The sequence below is a fragment of the Tilletiaria anomala genome (genome assembly GCF_000711695.1).
Source record: "Tilletiaria anomala UBC 951 chromosome Unknown K437scaffold_1, whole genome shotgun sequence".
Lineage (NCBI taxonomy): Eukaryota > Fungi > Basidiomycota > Exobasidiomycetes > Georgefischeriales > Tilletiariaceae > Tilletiaria > Tilletiaria anomala.
The window spans coordinates 166,834-187,492 of NW_013547021.1; the positions used below are offsets into that span (position 1 = coordinate 166,834).

General features: G+C 55.5%; 5 protein-coding genes across 5 annotated transcripts; 2 read left to right on the top strand and 3 right to left on the bottom strand.

Moving 5' to 3' along the window:
- Positions 1-3,658: 3,658 nt before the first annotated feature.
- On the top strand, positions 3,659-7,521 carry K437DRAFT_241742 (putative GCV2-glycine decarboxylase P subunit). Its single transcript, XM_013390965.1, has 3 exons — positions 3,659-4,559; positions 4,630-4,690; positions 4,784-7,521. The coding sequence occupies exons 1-3, from the start codon at positions 4,020-4,022 to the stop codon at positions 7,423-7,425; spliced, it is 3,243 nt and encodes a 1,080-aa protein (XP_013246419.1). The 5' UTR covers positions 3,659-4,019; the 3' UTR covers positions 7,426-7,521.
- Positions 7,462-8,634, bottom strand: K437DRAFT_230373 (TFIID-31kDa-domain-containing protein). The gene is made up of 3 exons (XM_013390966.1): positions 8,386-8,634; positions 8,160-8,314; positions 7,462-8,084 (listed from the first exon to the last, which is right to left on the bottom strand). Exons 1-3 carry the CDS (start codon positions 8,504-8,506, stop codon positions 7,665-7,667), a joined length of 696 nt encoding a protein of 231 aa, XP_013246420.1. The 5' UTR covers positions 8,507-8,634; the 3' UTR covers positions 7,462-7,664.
- Positions 8,635-8,954: 320 nt separating this feature from the next.
- K437DRAFT_241748 (GMC oxidoreductase) lies at positions 8,955-11,615 on the bottom strand. Its single transcript, XM_013390967.1, is given in 6 exon segments — positions 8,955-9,438; positions 9,522-10,347; positions 10,417-10,523; positions 10,606-10,690; positions 10,703-10,922; positions 10,998-11,615. The coding sequence occupies 6 exon segments, from the start codon at positions 11,218-11,220 to the stop codon at positions 9,046-9,048; spliced, it is 1,854 nt and encodes a 617-aa protein (XP_013246421.1). The 5' UTR covers positions 11,221-11,615; the 3' UTR covers positions 8,955-9,045.
- Positions 11,616-11,781: 166 nt separating this feature from the next.
- K437DRAFT_1553 (uncharacterized protein) lies at positions 11,782-12,437 on the top strand. Its single transcript, XM_013390896.1, has one exon. It carries the CDS (start codon positions 11,926-11,928, stop codon positions 12,268-12,270), a length of 345 nt encoding a protein of 114 aa, XP_013246350.1. The 5' UTR covers positions 11,782-11,925; the 3' UTR covers positions 12,271-12,437.
- A 761-nt stretch (positions 12,438-13,198) lies between these two features.
- K437DRAFT_1506 (uncharacterized protein) lies at positions 13,199-18,955 on the bottom strand. The gene is made up of 3 exons (XM_013390895.1): positions 15,990-18,955; positions 14,538-15,925; positions 13,199-14,446 (listed from the first exon to the last, which is right to left on the bottom strand). The coding sequence occupies exons 1-3, from the start codon at positions 18,846-18,848 to the stop codon at positions 13,237-13,239; spliced, it is 5,457 nt and encodes a 1,818-aa protein (XP_013246349.1). The 5' UTR covers positions 18,849-18,955; the 3' UTR covers positions 13,199-13,236.
- Between the last annotated feature and the right edge of the window lie 1,704 nt (positions 18,956-20,659).

A 20,659-nucleotide genomic window follows, 5' to 3' on the forward strand; every position in this document is an offset into this window, starting at 1 on the left:
CTCCATCCCTATCCCGTTCGCGATCGCGATCGCATTGGCGGTCGTAGTGGCGATGGGAGTGTTGATCATAGTAGCGTTCGCGGTGGCGATCGTAGTCTCTTAAGTAGCTTCGGTCTGAGCCGGTCGAATGGTAGCCTGAGGGCTCCCACCTTCGTTCGCCATTGTAACGGGGCGCTTCCGTATGGAGGTCTGCACGAGAGTCTGTGTGCCTCGGGTAGCTCTGCATTACGCGGCTAGCCCTGGTGCGATGCGCAACCGAACTCCATCGTGAGTCCTGCGTAGATGGTACATCGGTCCCTTCGCGAGATGGGTGGGTGTAGTGATGTGGTTCAAGCCTGTGAGGCCCGCTGCTGCTTCTGCTAGCTCTGCTTTGCTCCACTTTCGCGTCGGCAGAACGGGAGTGGGATTGGCCATGATGCTTTACGGAAGCCCTCTCCTTCACGTCGACGCGGTTGTGATTCGAATGAGCGTCAGAGGACGCGTCAAGACGGGTTGATCTTCGAGGCTTGTGTTCACTTGGAGGGGGGGACGACGGATGTTTTACATATACCGAAAGTGCGCTGCTTCCTGCACCCTCTCCAGTCCCAGCCTTTGAACCTACTCCTAGGTTCGTCTTTGTTCCTAGTTCTGGTTGGGAATCTGATTTTGGCTCTGGCTCTGACTTTGTCGCTGGCGTTGGCGTGGGTGAAACAGGTACTGACTTGGACGCGAGCGGCGTGTGGGAATATTGGTCGTCGTCGTCGTCATCGTCCGCTGCGAATACAGCCACGATCTCAGGAGCTGGCCGCCCCGCTCCAATATTCCTATGATGGCTGCGAGCGATCCTTGACGGCTGATTGGTTTGCCCGGTGGTCATGATGACGATGATGACGCGTGGGCCAGCAGAGATAGTGCGGCACGAGCATGAACATACGATTGGTTGTGCAAGTGTAAGGCATCTGCAGCGGGAAAAAGAGACCCGGAGAGACGGAGTGTCACCCGAAGAGCGCGCCCAAGTGCAATGATTGAATCTAATGAGATTCAAGTGTTATGAATAGTATGCTGATATGTTGAAGTCGTTGGAGCTGGTTGCGAACGCGAGTATCGTGACTCATCGCTAGAGTCAACGAAGTGGTGTGGATAGAGAGAGAGCGCGCGCGACTATCACCGTCCAAGTACCACAGTATGTCGCGTCGCGCAGTCGCGCTTGCATTTTTCCTCGTCCCATCATCCACCTCGTCAGAACCCACACCGTCTCATGTTCAACATACTTTAAGTAGACTCGCGTGGCACTTCTCGCTTTTGCTTCCCGTCCACTACGGTCTGAGTCACTTGCTTTCTTTTAGTGCGGGCGCGGCTATTTTCAGACTGCGGCGACTTGCGCGTTACACGCACAGAGCAAATCTGGGACAGTTGGGCCCCGGACAAGGTCCTCCTATATATCGTCTCTGCACAGGCCACTTTCTGCACGTCTATGAGGCAGATGCTTGAGCTGAGCTCACCTGCGCGCTAGCTCAGATTCATGATATTATATAAATCATCGGGACTGCAGATGCACTCATCCTTAACATAAAATGTATTCAGCCGTGGTAAGGAAAACCCCTTGTCGACCAATAATAATAATAGTGCCACAGCGCTAAAATACAAATCTGCTGCTTCAGTATAGAAGCACCCCCAAAGGATGCGAGCCGTCTTGCCTGAATTAGTATCAAGCGCGACCAAGTCAGAAACAATGACTCTTGCCATTTGTAGAACCGACCTGATCGTTTGTAGAAAAATGTATTCCCCAGTGGGCCGCGATGAAAACGGGGTTGTTACTTCGAAGCAAGCCGCTTGACATCTTGTAAAACAACATATGCAGGTGACACGTTCTGAACACCCTTTGCGAAGTCAGCCGCGAGTTGAAGTTTGAGTTGCTCACAGCTCGTTAAGTTCCGTGCCACTTGCAACTGCAACACCGTGATCATGCTCCGCACGATTCAGAGACCTCGGGGTCGTCAGCTGCGCTTAGGCGACCGATGGCACCCTTCAAACTTATGGTCTTGTCAAAGATGGTGTCCAAGCGTCATTACGAGCTGCACATTTGTCTTCTTCCTCCACCTCCCACAGCCTATCCATGATCCCAGAAGTAATGCGCGATGATAGCACCTCCTCCATTCCATGCACTGCTCCTTCGTGCCTTAGCCAATCGGCCACGTCGAGGTAACTATCTTCTGCCTGGCCTTGACCTAATTTTTACGAGTAGCTAGAACAGCCATCCACCTCATCGTGCTTCAGTCTCCCGAAGCGAAGATATGAACTGTGAGCTTTCAATCTGTTCATCCGGCCACTGCAGATCGGATACCGATGTGTTGGCCGCAATCATCTTCCAGCTCGTGCGCCTCGGATCCGCGCCCAGGACTGATGTTCGTGTCACTTTGGGAAGTTTTGCCCGAGGTCAAGTCGCTGCCGAGCTTGCAAGGCTCCTTAATTCTTGAACGCAAGGCGGCGTCGTTCTACATGCTTCGTGCGATGTGGTATCTTGAGCTCATCTGGGTAGCCTATGCATTTGAAGACATTACATCTGGCTTCGTCTTGTATAACAATAAAATCTAGAACATTCAATGATAAGGTGGTGATAAGGGGAAGAACATGGCTGTGGCACGATCCATGAAGAGGTCTCTATGCCAAATCAGCGGTTTGGCGAACATTCCCATGCATTCTCATCATCTCTAAGCCCCTGATTATTATATCTGCTGGGATCCACGACGGCATTCTTGTTGCCTTTCTTACGAGCAGTTTTTATCCAATAACGCGGCAGAAATCGAATTCGCATTGCTAGAGCTCGCCAGCAACGAGCTGCTTGACAGCCCTCTATTGGACAATGGCGGCTGACGCTACGGATCGCGTAGGTATAGACAGGCAAATGCAAGCGCATGGGCGAGGTACGATAATTTAGATGATGTTGTTTGGGATGATGGGATGATGTGTGGATCGATGCCTGTGTCTGTGGGGAGACGAGTTCTATGTTGATAGATCAAAATTTCCTGTTGTCGCTAGCCTGCGCACAAATTTACAATGTGGACAGAGCCTGCACAGTTCTTATCAGCAAGGTGACCTTGTGTCAGTCTGCCGGTCGAGACAATATTGTCGCTTCCTTTCCCTGTCCACTTCTTCGGCTCACTTCGGAAATTCACGGGTGCTATATAAAATATGCAGCACGCTCAGGACACACATATATTTATATACATCGCTTCCTTTGGCGCGACGGAGCGATAGAATCGGGGAGGTTCCTATCTGGTTGAGAGCTAAGAAGGAAGGCATGCCATATGGCTAAGATGTTCGGGTTATGACCAAATTTAGGTGTGCCGAATTTGAGCGGTGTTGATAGATACAAGAGATCAAACGCGACAGCGAGGACGATCATGTATACAATCATCCCGATCCACAACCCTTATCTTGCGTTGACAGCAGAGGGCAGTAGAGGACTGATGAACGCGAGTGGTGGAGGGAGGGACTTGAACGAGGCCGAGGCGGCTCCGGGCCCGGGTCTTATCGGGTATGGAGCCACAAGTCCTGACAAAGCCGTCCAGTGCGCCGCCCCTGTTTCTCGTACGGGAAGACGATCAAATCACCACGGTAGTTCACAGTTCTCATCTACTCGATTGGTCGAAGGGTTTATCCTTCCCGTTGCCAGTGGCACGGTCCTGAGCGCCCCTCGTTCCATCCTTCTCTTTGTAACTGTATGGGCGTAGGCAGATCATTCCGACGGGTCGCTGCTCAAAGACAAAAAGAAAAGAGCGACGTGTGTGTACGACCTCGCGGCAGAGGATCATCTCCCATCCCTCATCGCCACAGGGTGACGCTTTCCCTCGACAGACACGTGCACCGCGCTCTCTCGCCTCACCTTCACCATCCTTTGCTTGTACATCCACACGCGAGGCGCTTGTTGGGTTGGCTCCCGTTGGAGCATCGGTCCCACTCTCGTCGACCCCTCTGCTGATTGCCGCACAAGCACCCAGAACCACCATCATCCATCCCACGCAAGGCGGCAAGCAACCATGCTCGCATCCGTCCCAGTCACCCGTTGCGCTGCACGGACCGCCACCTCCGCTGCGTTGGCATCTGCATCGGTAATGACACCTGCATCTCTATGTCGTCGCTCGATTCGATCGCTGCACATTGCCAAATCTCCCCGTGCCGCCACGACGCTGCGTTCCTCGCGTCCCAACCTCCGTTGCCACCTCGCAAGCGTCGCTGGCACTCAGAATGCCCCTAAGCTTGGCGCAGCAGAAGTCTCCCGCTCCCTCTTCGCACCCCTTGACTCTTTTAGGGAAAGGCATCTCGGACCGCGGGAGAAAGACACTCACTTCATGCTGGAGACATTGGGCTACAAGGACCTTCAGGCTTTCATCGCCGATGCCGTTCCTCAGAACATCCGCCTCGACACCTCCGTCGAGTCTCCAGAATCTATGCGGCCCCTGTCCGAAAATGAGCTACTCCGCCGGGGCGACGAGATTGCCTCCCAGAACAAGGTCTTCAAGTCTCTTATCGGCATGGGATACCACAACACTTTAGTCCCTCCCGTCATTGCGCGAAATGTGAGTCCTTTCTGTGGGCCGCGCGCTCGTGCATGCGTTCAGCGTATTGACAGGCTGCTTCAACCATCAGGTGTTGGAGAATCCGGGATGGTATACTTCGTACACGCCTTATCAAGCAGAGATCTCGCAAGGTTTGTTTTCATTGACTTCGTGTCATCTTCGCAACTGGACTAAGGTAGAGTTGTTATTTTGACAATACTTGTTACCCATTCGACTCTCTACAGGCCGTCTTGAGTCCCTCATCAACTTTCAAACTATGATCAAGTCGCTCACCGGACTAGACATTGCCAACTCCTCTCTTCTTGATGAAGGAACAGCGGCCGCAGAGGCTATGATTCTGGCATACGGCCAGTCGCGCAGCCAGAAAAAGACCTTCCTCGTCGACCACGGCGTCCTTCCACAGACCCTTGCTGTCCTCCGGCAGAGGGCCAAAGGGTTCGGCATTAAGGTTGTCGTCACCAACCTGCGTACGCCAGAGGGTTGGAGGCTGCCGACAGAGGAGGAGGTGCCACGCGATGATGTTATGGGCGTTCTCGTCCAGTATCCTGACGTCGATGGCCGCATCGTCGACTGGGCCGCTCTCGCAGCGGAAGTCAAGAAGACTGGCGCTCTCGTTGTCGCTGCTACGGATCTCCTGGCTCTCACCATGATCAAGCCTCCCGGTGAATGGGGGGCCGACATCGCTCTCGGCAATGCCGCTAGATTCGGTGTGCCTCCAGGCTATGGAGGCCCTCATGCTGCCTTCTTTGCCGTTTCGGATAAGCTCAAGCGCAAGATTCCCGGCAGACTGATCGGTCTCAGTCGGGACGCCCAGGGCAAGCCAGCATATCGTCTTGCTCTGCAGACCAGAGAGCAGCACATTCGCCGGGAGAAGGCAACATCAAACATCTGCACCGCCCAGGCCCTACTCGCCAACATGAGCGCCATGTATGCCATCTACCATGGGCCGGATGGCCTTCGTCGCATTGCCGCAAAGGTCCACGCCCTCACGCGCTTGCTCAAGAATGAACTCACAGCTATCGGTTTCCGCGTCATCAACAAGGACGGCGCTTTCTTCGACACGCTCACAATCGACCTCGCCAACTCGTCCGTCGGAGCGGTCCACGTCCATGACGAAGCCAACAAGACAGGCATCAATCTGAGGCGCATCTCAGACAACCGAGTCGGCATCAGTCTTGACGAGACAGTCACCATTGAAGTGCTTTGCGACATCCTCAACGCATTTTCCCTCGCACTCAAGCCGAGTTTCGATGGCAGCGCACCATACATGCCTGCAGATCTTCTCGAGCTTGCGTCTCGCCTGGGTCTAGATGCGAGCAGCGTCGAGACGCTCACCATCTTTACACCTCCCGCTACGGGCTCGAACAGCAAAGTCGCTGCCACAGTCGACCTCTCGCGCAAGAGTAAATTCCTCACGCAAGAGGTCTTCTCCATGCACCGGTCCGAGACGCAGATGCTGCGCTACATTCACCACTTGCAGTCCAAGGACCTCTCCCTCGTTCATGCGATGATCCCACTGGGATCCTGCACGATGAAGCTCAACGCAACCTCCTCGATGATGCTTTTGTCCAAACCAGAATTTGGGGCCTTGCATCCTTTCGCTCCCGAGGACCAGTCCAAAGGGTACAGTGTGTTGATCCGAGAGCTCGAGCGCGATCTTCGCGCGATTACTGGGCTTCCGGCTGTGTCATTACAACCAAACTCTGGCGCCCAAGGCGAGTTCGCTGGCCTTTCTGTCATACGTGCCTACTTGGACAGCATTGGTGAAGGAAAACGGCACATTTGCTTGATCCCCAATTCCGCCCATGGCACGAACCCTGCATCGGCCATCATGGCCGGCATGCGCGTAGTCGCCGTCAAAAATGCCGACGATGGCACGCTTGATCTCGACGATCTGCGTGCCAAGGCTGAAAAGCACAAAGAGGAGCTTGCCGCCTTTATGGTCACCTACCCCAGCACGTACGGGGTATACGAGGAGAAGATCCAGGAAGCTTGCGAGATCATCCATGAGAACGGCGGCCAAGTCTACATGGATGGTGCGAATCTCCAAGCTCAGGTCGGCTTGACTAACCCGGCGAGGATCGGAGCGGATGTCACGCATCTCAACCTGCACAAGACTTTCTCTATCCCACATGGCGGTGGAGGACCTGGCGTGGGTCCGATTTGCGCTGCTGAACACCTCGCTCCCTTTATGCCCGGACATCCCTTGGCAAACGTCGGCGGAGAGGCAGCCATTGATCCGATCTCCGCAGCCCCGTATGGATCAGCTTCCATCTTAACGATCGCTTGGGCCTACATCCGACAGCTCGGATGGGAGGGCCTCCGCGATTCGTCCGCCATTTCGATGCTCTCCGCCAATTACATGGCGCAACGTCTAGCGCCACACTACAAGCTCCGTTTCTCGAACTCTAAGAACAGGGTCGCCCACGAGTTTTTGCTCGACCTGGCCGAATTCGGCAAACACATCTCCGTTACGGACGTTGCCAAGAGGCTGACTGATTACGGCTTTCACGCGCCCACCTGCTCATGGCCCATTTCAACTGGGTTGCTCATCGAGCCTACAGAGTCAGAGTCGCTGATGGAGATTGATCGATTCTGCGATGCAATGATCGCGATTCGAAAGGAAATTCAGGATATCTTTGACGGCAACGCCGATGCCAAGGACAATGTGCTCAAGAATGCTCCACACACCATCGAAGTCTTGGCCGGAGACTGGACTCACCCCTACTCTCGCGAACAGGCGGTCTACCCTGTGCCTGAGCTACGACAAATCAAGCAATGGCCAAGTGTTGGCAGAATCGACGACGCATACGGCGACTTGAATCTAATCTGCGAATGCGGCTCCGTTGAAGAGTATGCGTCGTAGAGCTTTGATGCAGAAAATTTTTCATCAAGTGTTTCTATAACATCACCGCTGCATGCATCATTCAACTGTATTCTATAAATTACATTTCACTTCAACGTGCGCTCAAAAGCAACAGACTCCCGTTTGGCTCGAAGAAGGACACTCAAATACGGACGCAAGATCAGACCCTTCCATGATTCGAGATAGGTTTGCGAACAGCTGCACCTCGCGTGCATCGGAAGCATATTGCTGTTCAAATTTCAGTCGTAATCCTCGTCTTCATCCAAGCTTCGTTTGAGCCCTCTGGGCTCAGCATTTGCTGTAGAGGATGCCGCGTCTCCCCCATTTCCATTGGCAGCAGACGCGGACGCAGCGAGGGGATTTGCGCCATTGCTTCCTGCGCCATGGCTCTCCTCTTCATCGTCGTAATCATCATCCTCATCCAAGTCTCTCCCATGGCTCGCTGCTCCAGCAGGATTCGAACGTGGTGGCGCAGCTTCAGACTTGATTGGGTCGTCTTCCGACTCGTCTCCCAGCACTTCCGGCGGTGGAGCATTCGGAAGAATGTTGAAATTTATGTTGGTAAGTCGGTGCTGTCGTGGAGGTAACCGCACTCCGTGGCTATCCGAAATGGGTGGCAGAGGCATAGTATTCAACGAAGTTGCAAGGGAAAGGAGCATCTTCAATACGAACCCAGGGTTGGAAATTTTTCAGCCTCCTGCGTAACAACCGATCCATGTGCCACCAATGCTCACTTCTTTTGATGGAGGCTGGGTAAAGCTGTAGTTGACACGACTCTGGACGGCTAGCTGTAGGTCGTCAAGGGATACGCTTGTTGGGATACCTTTTGCAGCGGATGATGCGTGGTCGGCGTACATGATGGCGTCCTGCAAGACATCATAGGTGTATCCTTGGGAACGCGAGCGGTAATGTGTTAGTTTTCGTGACTCAATAATGAAAGACGTCGAGTAAGGAACTTACTGTGAGCAAAGTCAAGGAGCTGAATCAGGGCAGAGGGCTCGTAGTCCTGGATGCCCATGGAACTGGCAATCAATGCCATCAACCTCGCATCGCGAGGAATGTGTTGCTGTGTCATGCTCATGGCATGGAAATCGGTGCCTGGGTCAATCCTTTGCCTCTGTCACGCTCACGATTGCCTCACGCCAATCGTTGGCAACAGGAACCGGTATGCAGTCTGCACATATACTTGATAGTTGGTAGCTTGGACGTGGTCTTTGGTGGTGAAGCACACGAGGGTATGCAAGTCATCAACTCAAACTAGATGAGGTGTCCAGTGTGTTTACGTAAGTGCACTCGAATCTAGTCACCACTTCCATCTGTACTGTGTGAGTCTTAATGCTTTGACGGATATCACATGGTCACATGTAATCCCTCTCTTTCTCACCACGCATTACTCAGCCTCATATTCCAGGACTCACTCGAAGCTGTCGAGGATGCGATGCGTCTATCACAGGCTTTCCTTGTGCGACGACTTTCAACGCTGTATCGCGATGCTTGGATGGTTGCGACCGTGTTCTGATCGAATCTATGCAATGCTAATATCGCTACATTGGGTGTATGGCTACATATTCAAGAGTGTAGGATTCGAAACTAGTGGGAAATGTGCTGCAAATACCGACTCTAGCTACTGTTCTTTATGGAATCTGCGAACTTCTCGGCGATGGCGTAGAGAGAAGAAGACAGATGGGCTGAAAATTGCATCGGAAGGATGCTGGCATCGACGACGCGGAGAGACCCGGCGTCGACACCGTAGACGCGCCCTGAGCTGTCGACGACGCCGCCGAGGCTCTGCGGTGCCATCTGGCAGGTACCGAGCTGGTGCGAAACGGGCACATAGCCTTTCAAGATCCACTTTTGCCAGTCGGCATAGGAGCCATACTGGCCACTGTTCGGAACCTTGCCAAAGCCGGGTACTTGCTCGCTGTTGAGGGTTTCCTGGAGGGGTGAGGTTTGGTACAGCCTCCTTGCAGTGCGTAGGGTCGCAACGTTCACGTCCATGTCGATGGGGAGCCTCTGAAAGGACGTAACAAAGGACCGCAAGGCAAGGATGGTCAGCGGGGGTGAGAAGTGTGTGGCTCAACTGATCTTCAACTCACGTAATACCCCGGGTCGACGGAAGCATGATGGAAAGCATTGTTCTCACTGATGTGAACGCTGCCGCGCGAGTACACCAGGAGGGGCCATGTGTCTTGCCCGAATTGGCCTGATGGAAAGCCGTGGTCGGCGAAGAGCTCGGAAGCAGAAGTGTTCTTATTCCACAGCAGGTCGGTTTGGATCTTCCACTGCGCCTTGACCGCGTCTGCGCTGACGGCACCGCCTGCGGCGACAATCTGAGCGGCGTACGTGTCGTAATTTTTCTCCAAGTGAGTCTTGACCGCGCTTGCGTTCGAGAAGAGTTGCCAGATGGTGGGGTACGCAATCGTGGATGAAGGCCCAGAACCCTGAAAGTCGGACTTAATCGCGGCGCCAATGGTGTTCATTGTCTGATCCTGAAGATTGCGTCCGACACCCTTGAGATCGACGACGGTCTTGATGCCAAGTGGCTCGATGATATTTGAGTCTCCGATGCCGCTAAGCTCCAGGAACTGAGGCGAGCGGATGGCGCCAGCGGCAACGATGACCGCTTTTTTGGCGGTTACATTTTGCTGGGCTCCATTTTTGCTCTGTTGCAGCACGGCACCGGTGACGCGTGTAGGGTTCTGAGCATCCTGGAACAGCGCCTTCACTCCACGCCAGCCAACAAGCACCTTGATGTTGCTGCGGCTGTATTCGATAGGCGAGATGTACCCGGTGGCTGCGCTCGAGCGGAGCTGCTGCACTTGAGAGGATGGGGTGATCGAATTTGGCGTCGTGGCCCCCGTGCCGTGAATATCTCCGTTGCAGATGTCAGTGATATGCCTTAGGCCGAGAGCATTGCTCGCACTGCAAGAAGCGGAAAGGAGAACAAGTGAGCCTCAGCCCGTATGGTGATCCGACTGGCACGGGACGCACGCTTGCAAAAACTTGTCACCGTAGGCGTCAGTGTACATCCTGCGCTGATTGCCGCTATTTGCTGGAGTATATGAGGCAGAAATCGGGCCTGATGTACCGTGCACGTTCTGAAGCGAAGTTATTCACGGAAGGTTAGTTCATGTTGGGGGAACTCATTAAGCGCGACATCAAAGCCAGGCTGCCACCCACGTTTGCCATTCCTGCTCCTAGGGCTTTTTGAGCTTCGTTGGGCGAATAGAAGTGCTCGGACTTGACAAAGTACGGCTGGAGCGAGCTCCAGCTTCACCCTTCGTTGCCGAGCTGTTCCAAAGCATCGTATTGCTCCGTTGCGCCACGAGTCCAGGCGGCGCCATTGATCGAGCTGGAGCCGCCGAGGGTCTTTCCACCTTTGATGTTTTTGGTAGACCCTCCTACTTGCTGCGTTGTCTGCCAGTCCCAGTCTAGGCTAGTACCGAAAGCCTCAGAATAGGTACTGACCGTGTTGATCATGACTGAAGTGCGGTTGTCTGTCCGGCGGAAACAATTCCTGTCAATTCGCTTTCGCGAGCGCATTTGAAGAATGAGCGAACATGATTACGCACCACCACCAGCTTCGATGACGAGCACATTGATGCTCGGGTCCTCACTCAGACGGTTGGCTACCGTCAGACCCGCAAGCCCACCCCCGATAATAATGTAGTCTGGTGTTGCCGCAGTTGCAGCTTGCAAAGAAGAGGTGACGAGTGATTTCTGAGCGGGAGCAGCCCAGGCGATGAGCGCGTTGCCCACTGCCGCCAGAGCGAGAGCAGGGACTCGAGACTTCATTTTGGGGATAAGTGGCGCCAGGGTGGCCGTATAGTCACTTGCAAAATAAATAGACCAAGCTGAGGTGAACGAGGCATCGCACGCAACAGCATCGACGCTTTCGCAATTGGACCTTTATATGCGGCGTGAAGGCTCGTGGAGGATGCAATCATCCAAACGCTCGATCCTGGAAGCAAGGTGTCATGTGTCTATTGAAGTCACCGCGTCTCAAAACCCCTGAGGATGATGAAGGGTAAGGTGAAAGTCCGCACCGCGGTATCGCAATACCGACATACATGGCTTGTCTATTGTCCTTGTGTGGTCGGGTCGGGAAACTGTGGTACATAGCACTGCTACTATTACTACCATGTACTGTTGTGAGCAGACGCTATGTCGACCAACGAAGAGATGAAAGGGTCAAATACGCTGTCAGGCGGTCGGCGCTCGTGCGTATCCTCCGCCAGAGAAAATACTTGTTTGCTGGAGATGATGGCACGCGTGATGATGATGACGACGAGGAGCACGATCGAAAGCCATCTGATTCAAACTTTGCCAGGAACGACCGCAACAAAACGTATGCACGTGGATTTCTTTTTTATTTATTTCCAAACGCCCATATTTGGGGGCGTGTGATGGAAACGCACACGTTTCCGAGTCAGATACATACACTTAGTACTAGCTTGCTTGTACTTCAGTATCCTTCCCCTCGAGTGTTCGAGCTTACCCATGCGGAGTCGATTGCGTGTACGGGAGAACCCGCGGAGAGCCGCAGACTTGCGCATCTCGAGAAGTTCGAGTCGAGCCAGCGTTGAGCCTTCGAGCGCGTTGCCTTGTGCGGGTATGTCATCTTCATCGTCATCGGGCTTCCACCCGCCTCGACTCTCGACTCTTTCGCATCTCAGCCCCCGGCTTCCGCCGCTCGCATCCTGCGCTCTCTTCAGTGTCCAGGCTCCAACACTTCAGCCTTCATCCTGGCGTGGAGAAAGTGGATCTGATCACATTCACAGTGTCCAAGGCAGGTGTTGTGCAAAGTGGCGTTGTGGCGTAGGCCGGGGGCGCGGGCAATCATAAAAGAAAGAAAGAAAATTGAAGGTTATGGACTTGCGGCGACTCCGGGCAATCCCTCGGTTCCCGAATCCCGGCATTCATTCGGGTCGGTCACACCGTCAAAAGGAGGACCGACGGGTGAAGTGAGATGGAGGGCGTATGAGAGATGGATTTACCTGTGCACCGACTTTGTGACTCTTGCGCTCGCTGACGTTGGCTTCGCGTTAACATTTCCTTTTGGTGGAGAGCTCGCAAATCACAGGACTCACGGTCGCGTTTGTGACGCGCAGGCACCGGCAGCGCAGGTGATGGATCAATGAATGAATCATTGCATTGATGGCTGGGAGTGAGTTGATGTTGCGGCCGCAGTCGGGCATCCACAATTTGCAAAGCCGGTGAAAACGCCGAATAACGCATACACCGGGGTTCCAACAACCGGCATCTCTAGTTGCCGTTCTGGATGGTGCCGGCGAGCTCCTCCGCGTGGAGCGAACAGGACAGATGCTCCTTGTCGTCCAGTATTCGCAGCCGTCAGAATTCAAATCATAGTCAGAGGTCAACGTGTCCAGAAGCCCGAAAGCAGGCCGATTTCTGCATAGTAGGCCTTATACCTGCCTGGGAAATGGACGAAAGGAAGCAAACAGAGACAAAAAGCACGTGGGGTTAGATCGATGAAGATGGTGCGGGTCATGACGATTGTGTACACTGTTACAGATTGTGTTAAATGACTGGAACTTGTGATGCTTAGAACACTGGGTGTGGCAAGGTGTGAGATGGGCCAAACACGAGATGAATGCGTGCATATCGCCAAGAGAGGGAGAGATGTGCGAGAAGGCGAACTTGGCGTGCAATGCTGGTGGATGAATATGACGTTGATGGAAGGTTGCACTGCTCCGAGGGTGCGAGGTCTTTGAGAGCGCCAGGACAAGGACAATGTGAAAAATAAACAATCGAAAGACTGGGTCGTTTGTGAAAGCTGAGGGATACCCTTCAGAGTTCATTCATCTCGCTGTCGATGCGCAACATTCTTGCTTCACCGCCGCCTCCAATCCCCCCTGACGGTTTGGCGCCAAAGTGGTCACGTGACAGGATACCCAGCGCACTCTGGCTCCGCGGCGGCAGTCCACCGCGATCGCCCATCGTGGTGCTCACCACCCGCTTGCGATCCTCACTGAAAACCCGTCCGGCGCCACCGGGCTTGTCGCCACTGGGTCGCATGGGTGAATCCGCAAGGCTAGCAGCCATCGACATGGACACAGGGAAAGCGCCATCACGGCGGTCTGCCGGGTACGCATGCTGTTGCTGTTGCTGCGGCTGCTGATGCTGCGGATACGGTTGTTGCGGGTACCCATCGAGGTTGTTCTGGCTGTTCTTTCCACGCAAGAACTGTGAGGCGACATTCGATATGGTCATTGACTTGCGCGGCTCGCGTGAGGAATCCAAGCTCGATTGATCGGGGGACAGCCTCGTTGTGCCAGAAGACTTCTTGCGTCCGAACCCAAACTTGGGTATCACTCTTTTCCGCACGCTCTTGTCCTTATCCTTCTCTCCAGTCAGCCCCGATCGGGCTGCCAGAAGCTGCATCGATGACCGCGATGCCGGAACGGCTTCTGAAACAGGGGCGTCCACGTCTAGCTGTCGCACAAATTTGCCTGGAACAGCGCTTGCCGCAGCCGCTTCGGCAGTCAGATAAGTACCGACAGGGAAGCCAACAGGTGCAAACATGCCAGGATTGTCTTCTTCCGAAGCAACACTGGCATTCTCGTCAAAGCCGTCCCCTCTGCGCTGTGGTGAGCGCGGGGGTCGACGCGGTAGCAACGGGCTGTTGACCAACGTGCTGTCTGTCCAGTTGCGAGATGAGGGCGAGGCAAGGGATGCAGGCACGCTGCCATTGCTGGGTGTGCCGGGGCTTGGACCCCGGTAGTACGATGAACCAGCCGACTGCCTGAAAGATTCCGAGCCGCTTATGCCATTATTCACCGCATGGTGGGTGCTGCCGCGGACTCCGTCCTGCGGAGGCCCAGAAGGCACTCGACTGTGTGCCACATTCCCATTTATGGGTTTAAACCCTCCATCCAGAGGGGCCATTGCCGGCGTGCTATTCATGAATGAGCCCCGACTGGATGAGATGACACTCGATCGATCATCAGGCATGCTGCCAGCATGCGCGCCGTATCCTTGCGGCGCCACCCTAGTCGTTCTACAATTCACCGAAGGTGAAAGGGGCATGATGGATCAGCTTGGTTAGTGAAGTGTACCTTGTGCCTGGGACAATCGATTATCAGACTCACGCGGAAGTAATTCGGCTCCCGTTGCCACGAGAGGACTGTCCAGTGCCAGTCTCGCCTATGAAGGAAGGCAGCTGTTGCGAGCTGCTCAACGTTCGCAAAGCGGAAGTGTTGCGAGGCTCCTTGCGCGAAGGCAATGGCGAGGATATAGCGCCAAACGGACCGGGATCCAAGCTCGCTTGACTCGCCATTCCGTTTCCGTGATTGTATATCTGGTCTGGGCCAGGTGAAGTGGCGCCGCTGGTGTTCTCACGATCCGTGAAGCTCCTCAAGGATGTCGTTGATCTGCGAGCTCTATTCATCAGACCAGCGAGGCCTGGTGGAGGTGCGAGGTCCATAGAGTCGTCCGGGCCGAGCGACCCAGCACGAACACGCGGACTTCCAGATGACGTGGAGCGCTTGCTGTTCGAATCATCCTTAACCCCTTCGCGGCCTGCATTACCGAGCTTGGAGAACAATCCTCGCAGACCCTTCTTCTTCCGCCGCACCGCCGCATCCGATAGCGAAGGATCCGGGTAACCCGCGATGTGTTCTTCTTCGTCATCGAGTTGGCGTAGGCCAGCTTCCGTGACCTGCTGTTCGGCATCGCCATCTCCAGGAAATCCATAGAAGGCGCGATTGAGCGCACCCGGCGAATCCATTCGGAGGGGTGTGCCAGGCATAAAGCCATTCTGAGCGATGCGGTGCTCCTGATGATCCTCGAAGCCAAGGTGCATGTCAATCATCGAGCCAGAGTGAGAGGGCGAGAGCACAGTGCTTGGCTCCCTCACCCGCGCGCCGAGTTTTGAGCCCGGCGGCGCCAAACTGTGAGGGCTATCGGGCACGACTGGAGAGGAGACGGCCATCGCACCGAGCACCGAGCGCAGATCTTGAGCACTTCCCGCTCTCCGATTCTGCGCGGGTATGCCACTTCTCTTCGGTAGGCTATGGTGACCGGCACTCAGGTCCATCGCGGGCGACATGCTGAGGTCGTCTACGGGCGCGCTAGATCGAGGACCTGGCGCAGGAGGGAGACTGGAAGCAGTCATAGCCTTGGGAGCAACGGCCTCGCCGCTCGGTGCAGATGCGGCCATCTTGCGACGTGCAGCCCGCGCGTTGGCAATGTCTCGCTCCTTCTCAAGCCTGGCTTGTTCGTCTAACTCGGCATCTTGAATAATGTCTCCCGGGCGCAATGGAGCGCTTGAATTGGGGCGACCCCGTGCGTCAAGCGACGCGCGGATGACGCAGTTGTCGTATTCGTTCGGCGAGACTGTCTTTGTAACCGGGGCAGGAGGCAGAGGCCCACCTGCTCTGCTCTCCCCTCGCGTTCGTTGCTCCATTGCAATGTATTTGGCTTGCACAGCTAAGAACGCTTGCAGAGTGCGCCATCGATGCGACGAAGCAGGAATCGACTGGCAAAAATCCTGTAACGTCAGCACGAGCAGCCGAACGAAGTCCAATCGACCAGAAACTCACCATCTGCGTGTGCAGCTTCAACCTCTCGGCCGTCAAAGGGTCTCCATGCGCAATCCGCTTCACTCGGAATTTGCCACCCGCTACGAGCCTCTCTACTGCTGGCGGGTGCCACTCCTCGCCCGCAGCGAGACACGCACTCTTCTCCAGCTCCACCTTGACCTCCTCATCCTTCTCCGCGTGGATCGCGTCGGCAAAACCCTTGTCACTCTCGCGCTCCCACATCCCTTCGCCGACAACAGTAACGTCAATCATGTCCTCGTCGCGCATCATGCATTCCAGACAGACATCTGGGTCATTAAGGCTCTTGCGGACGCCATCCGGTCCTATCAGGCCGGACAGGAGCGCATCCGGCCGCTGTTGTAGCTCAAACGGCGGCACGAGACTTCGCTGTGGCATCATACCCGGGTACTGTCGCTTGCCCGTTGCCGTCACTTTGGAAATGGAGACCGTTGAGGAGGGGAACGCGGGATAAGGGCCATTCTGCTCATGGCCGAACCCTTCCGCTGTCATGTTCAGATGCCCGACGCTATGCCGTTGCTCTTTCGCGTGGAGCTTCTGCAGCTGCTGCGTCGTGACAGGACCGGAGCCATTCGATGGCGTTTGCCGATGGTTGCCCTTCTTGGACGGAGGCGCAGGCGGGGCGTCATTGGCGCCATTGACGAGCACGTTTGGGGACTGCATCGAAAAGCGCAGCGTGCCATCGCGCAGTGAATGGCCACCCCTTGCAAGAACCTCCTGCGGCGACAATGTGCCGATGGCAGACTTGGACCCCGACCTGTCGCGCCCTTTCGATTTCTTCATCCGTGCCCGCTCCCACTCTGCCCTAGCTTCGATCTCGCCGTCCGGTGGGGGGCTCGGCTCGCGCGATGGCGACTCCGAGTCTTGCGAACGCGCCGGACTGTTCTCCTGCCCGCGCACAACGGCGGGCTCAACAGATGCATAGGCCGCTGCCGAGGCGGAAGTAGAAGCGAACATGTGCTGCTGCTCGTCCGCATGCGCTACTGCTGCTGCGAGCAGAAGGTTGGTTGAGGAGCCGCGGCGCATAGCCTGGTTCTGCACCAGACCGGTTCTCAGCAGCGGTTTGCGGGCGGCCGCCGCGTCAGCGGTCGTCATCGGGCTCTCTGCAGGTGAGTCAGAAAACGTGCCAGAGCCGACGTTAGCCAATGGAGTTGCGCGGAAGTCGGCAACGGGCGAATGTTGGATGATCGGCGTGGAGCTTTCCGCCTTCAGGGGTATCGAGGTTGTGCCCGGTGGGACGGAAGACAAGACTGAATCGTGCGATAGCCCACGCTGCGCAGGCAGATGAGACACATTCGTCTGCAGCGGAGGCAGGCTCTGCGTTTGATCTGCCGTTCCGCAGCTCCCTGGGTTCGTAAGAACCATTGGCAAAGTCATAAGAGGTACCTGCGATAATTGGGGAGAAGCGGACTTTTCGTCCTTGACTGGTGGAACTGGCAGTGCAGCCGGCACTGGTGGTGTCGCCCAATTCGTCGCCATCAGCGTTGCATTACTATCTGATGTCGGCATCAAGGCTGCTTCTAGCGCGGGCTCAGGCTCAGGCCTTTGGATCTGAGCTGCTACGAGAGGCAAAGCAGAGGGCGCAGCGCTGTTGATGGATGTGAGGGAAGGAAGCGCCGCAGCAGCAACGCCTTTTGTGATCGAGCCGGCAGGCCCTTTGCGATTTGTGATAGTTTTCTCCCGATCCAGCGCGCTCCCCTGCGCATCGTCATCAGCGCCGGGGAGCACATTTGGAAACTTGGGCTGCGCTGCAGATGTCGCGATGGTCCTGGAGCCTGGTGACACGAGCGGCTCCAACGTCGGTAACAAGTCTCCCGGGGTGATAGCTTCTGCAGGGATTTCCAGTTTGAGCGCCTCCATGAGCGAGCTCGTGCGCGCCAGCTCTGATTGTCTCATTGATTCCGCGTTGGTCATGACGACTGTCTCCATCGCAGCTTCGTTTACGCCACTCTGCACAGTCTCGTCCTGCCGGCTCTGGATGGTGTGACCCTCCGGGAGCAAGGGCGCCAGCAGCCCGACATCTTGCGCTTTCTTTCGCAAATCGGGCAGATTCTTGTCCCGATGCGCCGCACCCGCAGCCCTTGCTGGCGGCTCAGCCGGCAATGGTTTGTCGCGCATCTCGGGAGAGATCCTTCGGGACGAAGACGACATCCAGCCGCCTGGCAGCTGCAATTCCTCTTCCGAGCTGGTGAGGTTTCCGCTTGAACTGCCGCCCGCATATGTTCGGCCGGAGGCAACGCGAGCCCCTTGTCGCGAGGCATTAGGTGTATCCTGGAACAGCGACTCGCGCGTCTCTGCGTGGCTCGCCCGCGATGCGCTTCGCGAGCTGGTGCCGACGTAGTGACCCGAGAGCGCCGTCTGGAAGGACAAGACTGATGCACGCTTCGCGTTCAGGTTACTCCCTCCGTGGCTGCTTTCGTCATTGAGGTACTCGCTTCCGCTGAGCATGCTCATGGATGTCTCCGGCCTGTTCATATCCATTCCTGCAGAGGCATAAACATCGGCGGAGGAGCCATAGTAGACGAATGCCTCGCCGCCCTGAGGCCCAGAAGCGGCACGTTGTGCTGCTTGGACGAGGTTCGACAACGGTGCGGTTCTGTTCGGACCTTGTGCAAGGAAAGGCGAGGTGCGAGTGATACGAGAGGCCTCGGTCACGTTGATAATTGTAGCTTGGCCAGGATTGTTGTTGGCAGAAGAGTATCGCTGGTGATATGTTGCTGGGTGGGGTGTGCCATTGCTCGCAACATGATGGGAAGTTGCTGGGATGCGGCGGCTACTTGCGTCTTGGTTCCCAGAGGACGAGGTGGCAGAAGGTATGCTAGAATGCTGAGCACTTTGCATGGTGACTGTGCCAAGGGAAAAGAGGGGAAGTCAGGAGAGGCTGCACAAACGCAGCACTGTCGATCCAAAACAATTGCTGTACCTTGACTCGTTGAACACCTCAAGAATCTGAAGACCGAAAATCTGCCCTAGATCGAGGAATTGCCAAATGTGCCCAACGCGAGCGTGATGCAATGCAAAGCGATGCAGCACCTGCTGCTCGCGATGCCTGTCGCTCAAGCCTTCGACCCTGTCACAGTATTCGGTCTTTGTATCGTTCCACCGGAGCAAAGACGACGAGAAGAGGACTGACTGGCCGCTCCGCTGGGTGTTTCAGGGTGACGGGCGAACTGTCGCCGTATCAGGCGCATGCGAAGATGCTCAAGCTGCAGTCTCGAGTCTCGATCGGTCGAAGTGTTGTGTGTGCAAGCAGAAGAGGAGAATCGCGTGATGAGTCGATGAGGTGTGCGAACGACAGAGCCACCGGACATTCGTTCTGATGCCGCCCGCGTACGATGAGGCGTAGGCCTATAGGCTATGCACGCTGCGAGAGGCTATAGTGGTTTCGCGTGCACTGCTTTCCCTCTACCTCTGGGGCTGCCGGCTGGATCGGCCTGCGGTGAGGTGTCCAGGATAGCTGTCGCAGGTCGCGCAATGCAACGTCCGCTCCATGAAAGCCGGGGGAAGCTGTCTGACTGACCTGTATGTAAAGCGAGCCCAGCTGCTAATCCATGACTGACAGGCCGGCGGACAGGCAGACTGATGGTGGTGATCATGATGGCGGTGGTTTGCAAGGGAACGAGAGAGTCCACAGTGTGCGGAGACGGGTGCGGGTGGGCGGCGGTGGATGACAGCACACAGCCGTGCCACTGAGCCCACCCCATGTACACACATAAGCTCTTGTTCTTCGCTGGCGAACCGCCCACCGCGTTTTTGGACACAAGGTCCATATCAATCCAAGTCTGGACTCTATCAAACTAGTGATATACTGGCCCCCAGGCTGGCAGTACACTGATAGCCTTCGGCCTATCAGCGATCAGCATTCATTCATTTATACGAGCGCTGGGCTCCAGCTCTGGCCCTGACAAGGCTTGGACGGTGGCTAGCCTCGTGCAGGCGTGTCGAGAACCCAGATCGTTCGATGCCACAAACTCATCATCGTTCCAAGGGACCGGACAGACTCTAATATTGTTCGCACCGCAAGCTCACTCCCGCGGACAGAAACTACATTACAGTGCGCATCACATTGGATCGCTAGCCGTCACCATGCGGCTATCGAATACAGCGGTCTCTTGAAATCGACGATTTCTCAATGTTCGAGCAATACGAACGCTGGAAGCCACCAACTGTGTGGGTACTGCGGATGTGATCAATAATTGGATTCTGATAAGCACTCAGGCCCACGACAAGTAGAAGAAAGCCTTGCCCTGTACGGCTTCAGGCTTTGAGTGATGGCATGGCCCTCTTTAGGACAAATTCCCAATACCTGCTGCCCCTGTCTCTGCGGTTTGCAACATGTAGCTCAGGTGAGGTGTGCCCCATTTGGTAAGTTTCGCTCGCAGGCAATGAGGTCATCATTCGCAGTAACACGCAATCCAAGGCCGCACTCGGATACGCCGATGTAAGCTAGGACCTAGAATAACAGTGCCAACGACGATCTCGAGTTAACGACGAAGGACCGATTACTGATGTGCACTGATAAGTGATGAGCGCCATCAATAAGACTGAACTTGGAGTTCGAGCGCCGGAAATGATTGACGAGGTGCTGCACGATGGTTGACGAAGACCACCTGGGTGTAGAAGCAGCTCCGTCGTCGGCGGAAGGGCCATCT

What these genes read in the sequence shown, in the direction of transcription:
- K437DRAFT_1553 (XM_013390896.1), top strand. Translation starts at nt 11,926, where the DNA reads ATGCGGAGTCGATTGCGTGTACGGGAGAACCCGCGGAGAGCCGCAGAC.
- K437DRAFT_241748 (XM_013390967.1), bottom strand. Translation starts at nt 11,220, where the DNA reads ATGAAGTCTCGAGTCCCTGCTCTCGCTCTGGCGGCAGTGGGCAACGCG. An exon ending in TAGGAGCAGGAATGGCAAAC is followed by an intron (nt 10,524 to 10,605) that starts GTGGGTGGCAGC and finishes ACTTCGCTTCAG; the next exon opens with AACGTGCACGGTACATCAGG. An exon ending in GGTGACAAGTTTTTGCAAGC is followed by an intron (nt 10,348 to 10,416) that starts GTGCGTCCCGTG and finishes CGCTTCTTGCAG; the next exon opens with TGCGAGCAATGCTCTCGGCC.
- K437DRAFT_241742 (XM_013390965.1), top strand. Translation starts at nt 4,020, where the DNA reads ATGCTCGCATCCGTCCCAGTCACCCGTTGCGCTGCACGGACCGCCACC. An exon ending in CTCCCGTCATTGCGCGAAAT is followed by an intron (nt 4,560 to 4,629) that starts GTGAGTCCTTTC and finishes TTCAACCATCAG; the next exon opens with GTGTTGGAGAATCCGGGATG. An exon ending in TCAAGCAGAGATCTCGCAAG is followed by an intron (nt 4,691 to 4,783) that starts GTTTGTTTTCAT and finishes GACTCTCTACAG; the next exon opens with GCCGTCTTGAGTCCCTCATC.
- K437DRAFT_1506 (XM_013390895.1), bottom strand. Translation starts at nt 18,848, where the DNA reads ATGCAAAGTGCTCAGCATTCTAGCATACCTTCTGCCACCTCGTCCTCT. An exon ending in TGAAGCTGCACACGCAGATG is followed by an intron (nt 15,926 to 15,989) that starts GTGAGTTTCTGG and finishes GATTTTTGCCAG; the next exon opens with TCGATTCCTGCTTCGTCGCA. An exon ending in GGGAGCCGAATTACTTCCGC is followed by an intron (nt 14,447 to 14,537) that starts GTGAGTCTGATA and finishes GGTGAATTGTAG; the next exon opens with AACGACTAGGGTGGCGCCGC.
- K437DRAFT_230373 (XM_013390966.1), bottom strand. Translation starts at nt 8,506, where the DNA reads ATGAGCATGACACAGCAACACATTCCTCGCGATGCGAGGTTGATGGCA. An exon ending in GCTCCTTGACTTTGCTCACA is followed by an intron (nt 8,315 to 8,385) that starts GTAAGTTCCTTA and finishes CGCGTTCCCAAG; the next exon opens with GATACACCTATGATGTCTTG. An exon ending in CCCAGCCTCCATCAAAAGAA is followed by an intron (nt 8,085 to 8,159) that starts GTGAGCATTGGT and finishes TTCGTATTGAAG; the next exon opens with ATGCTCCTTTCCCTTGCAAC.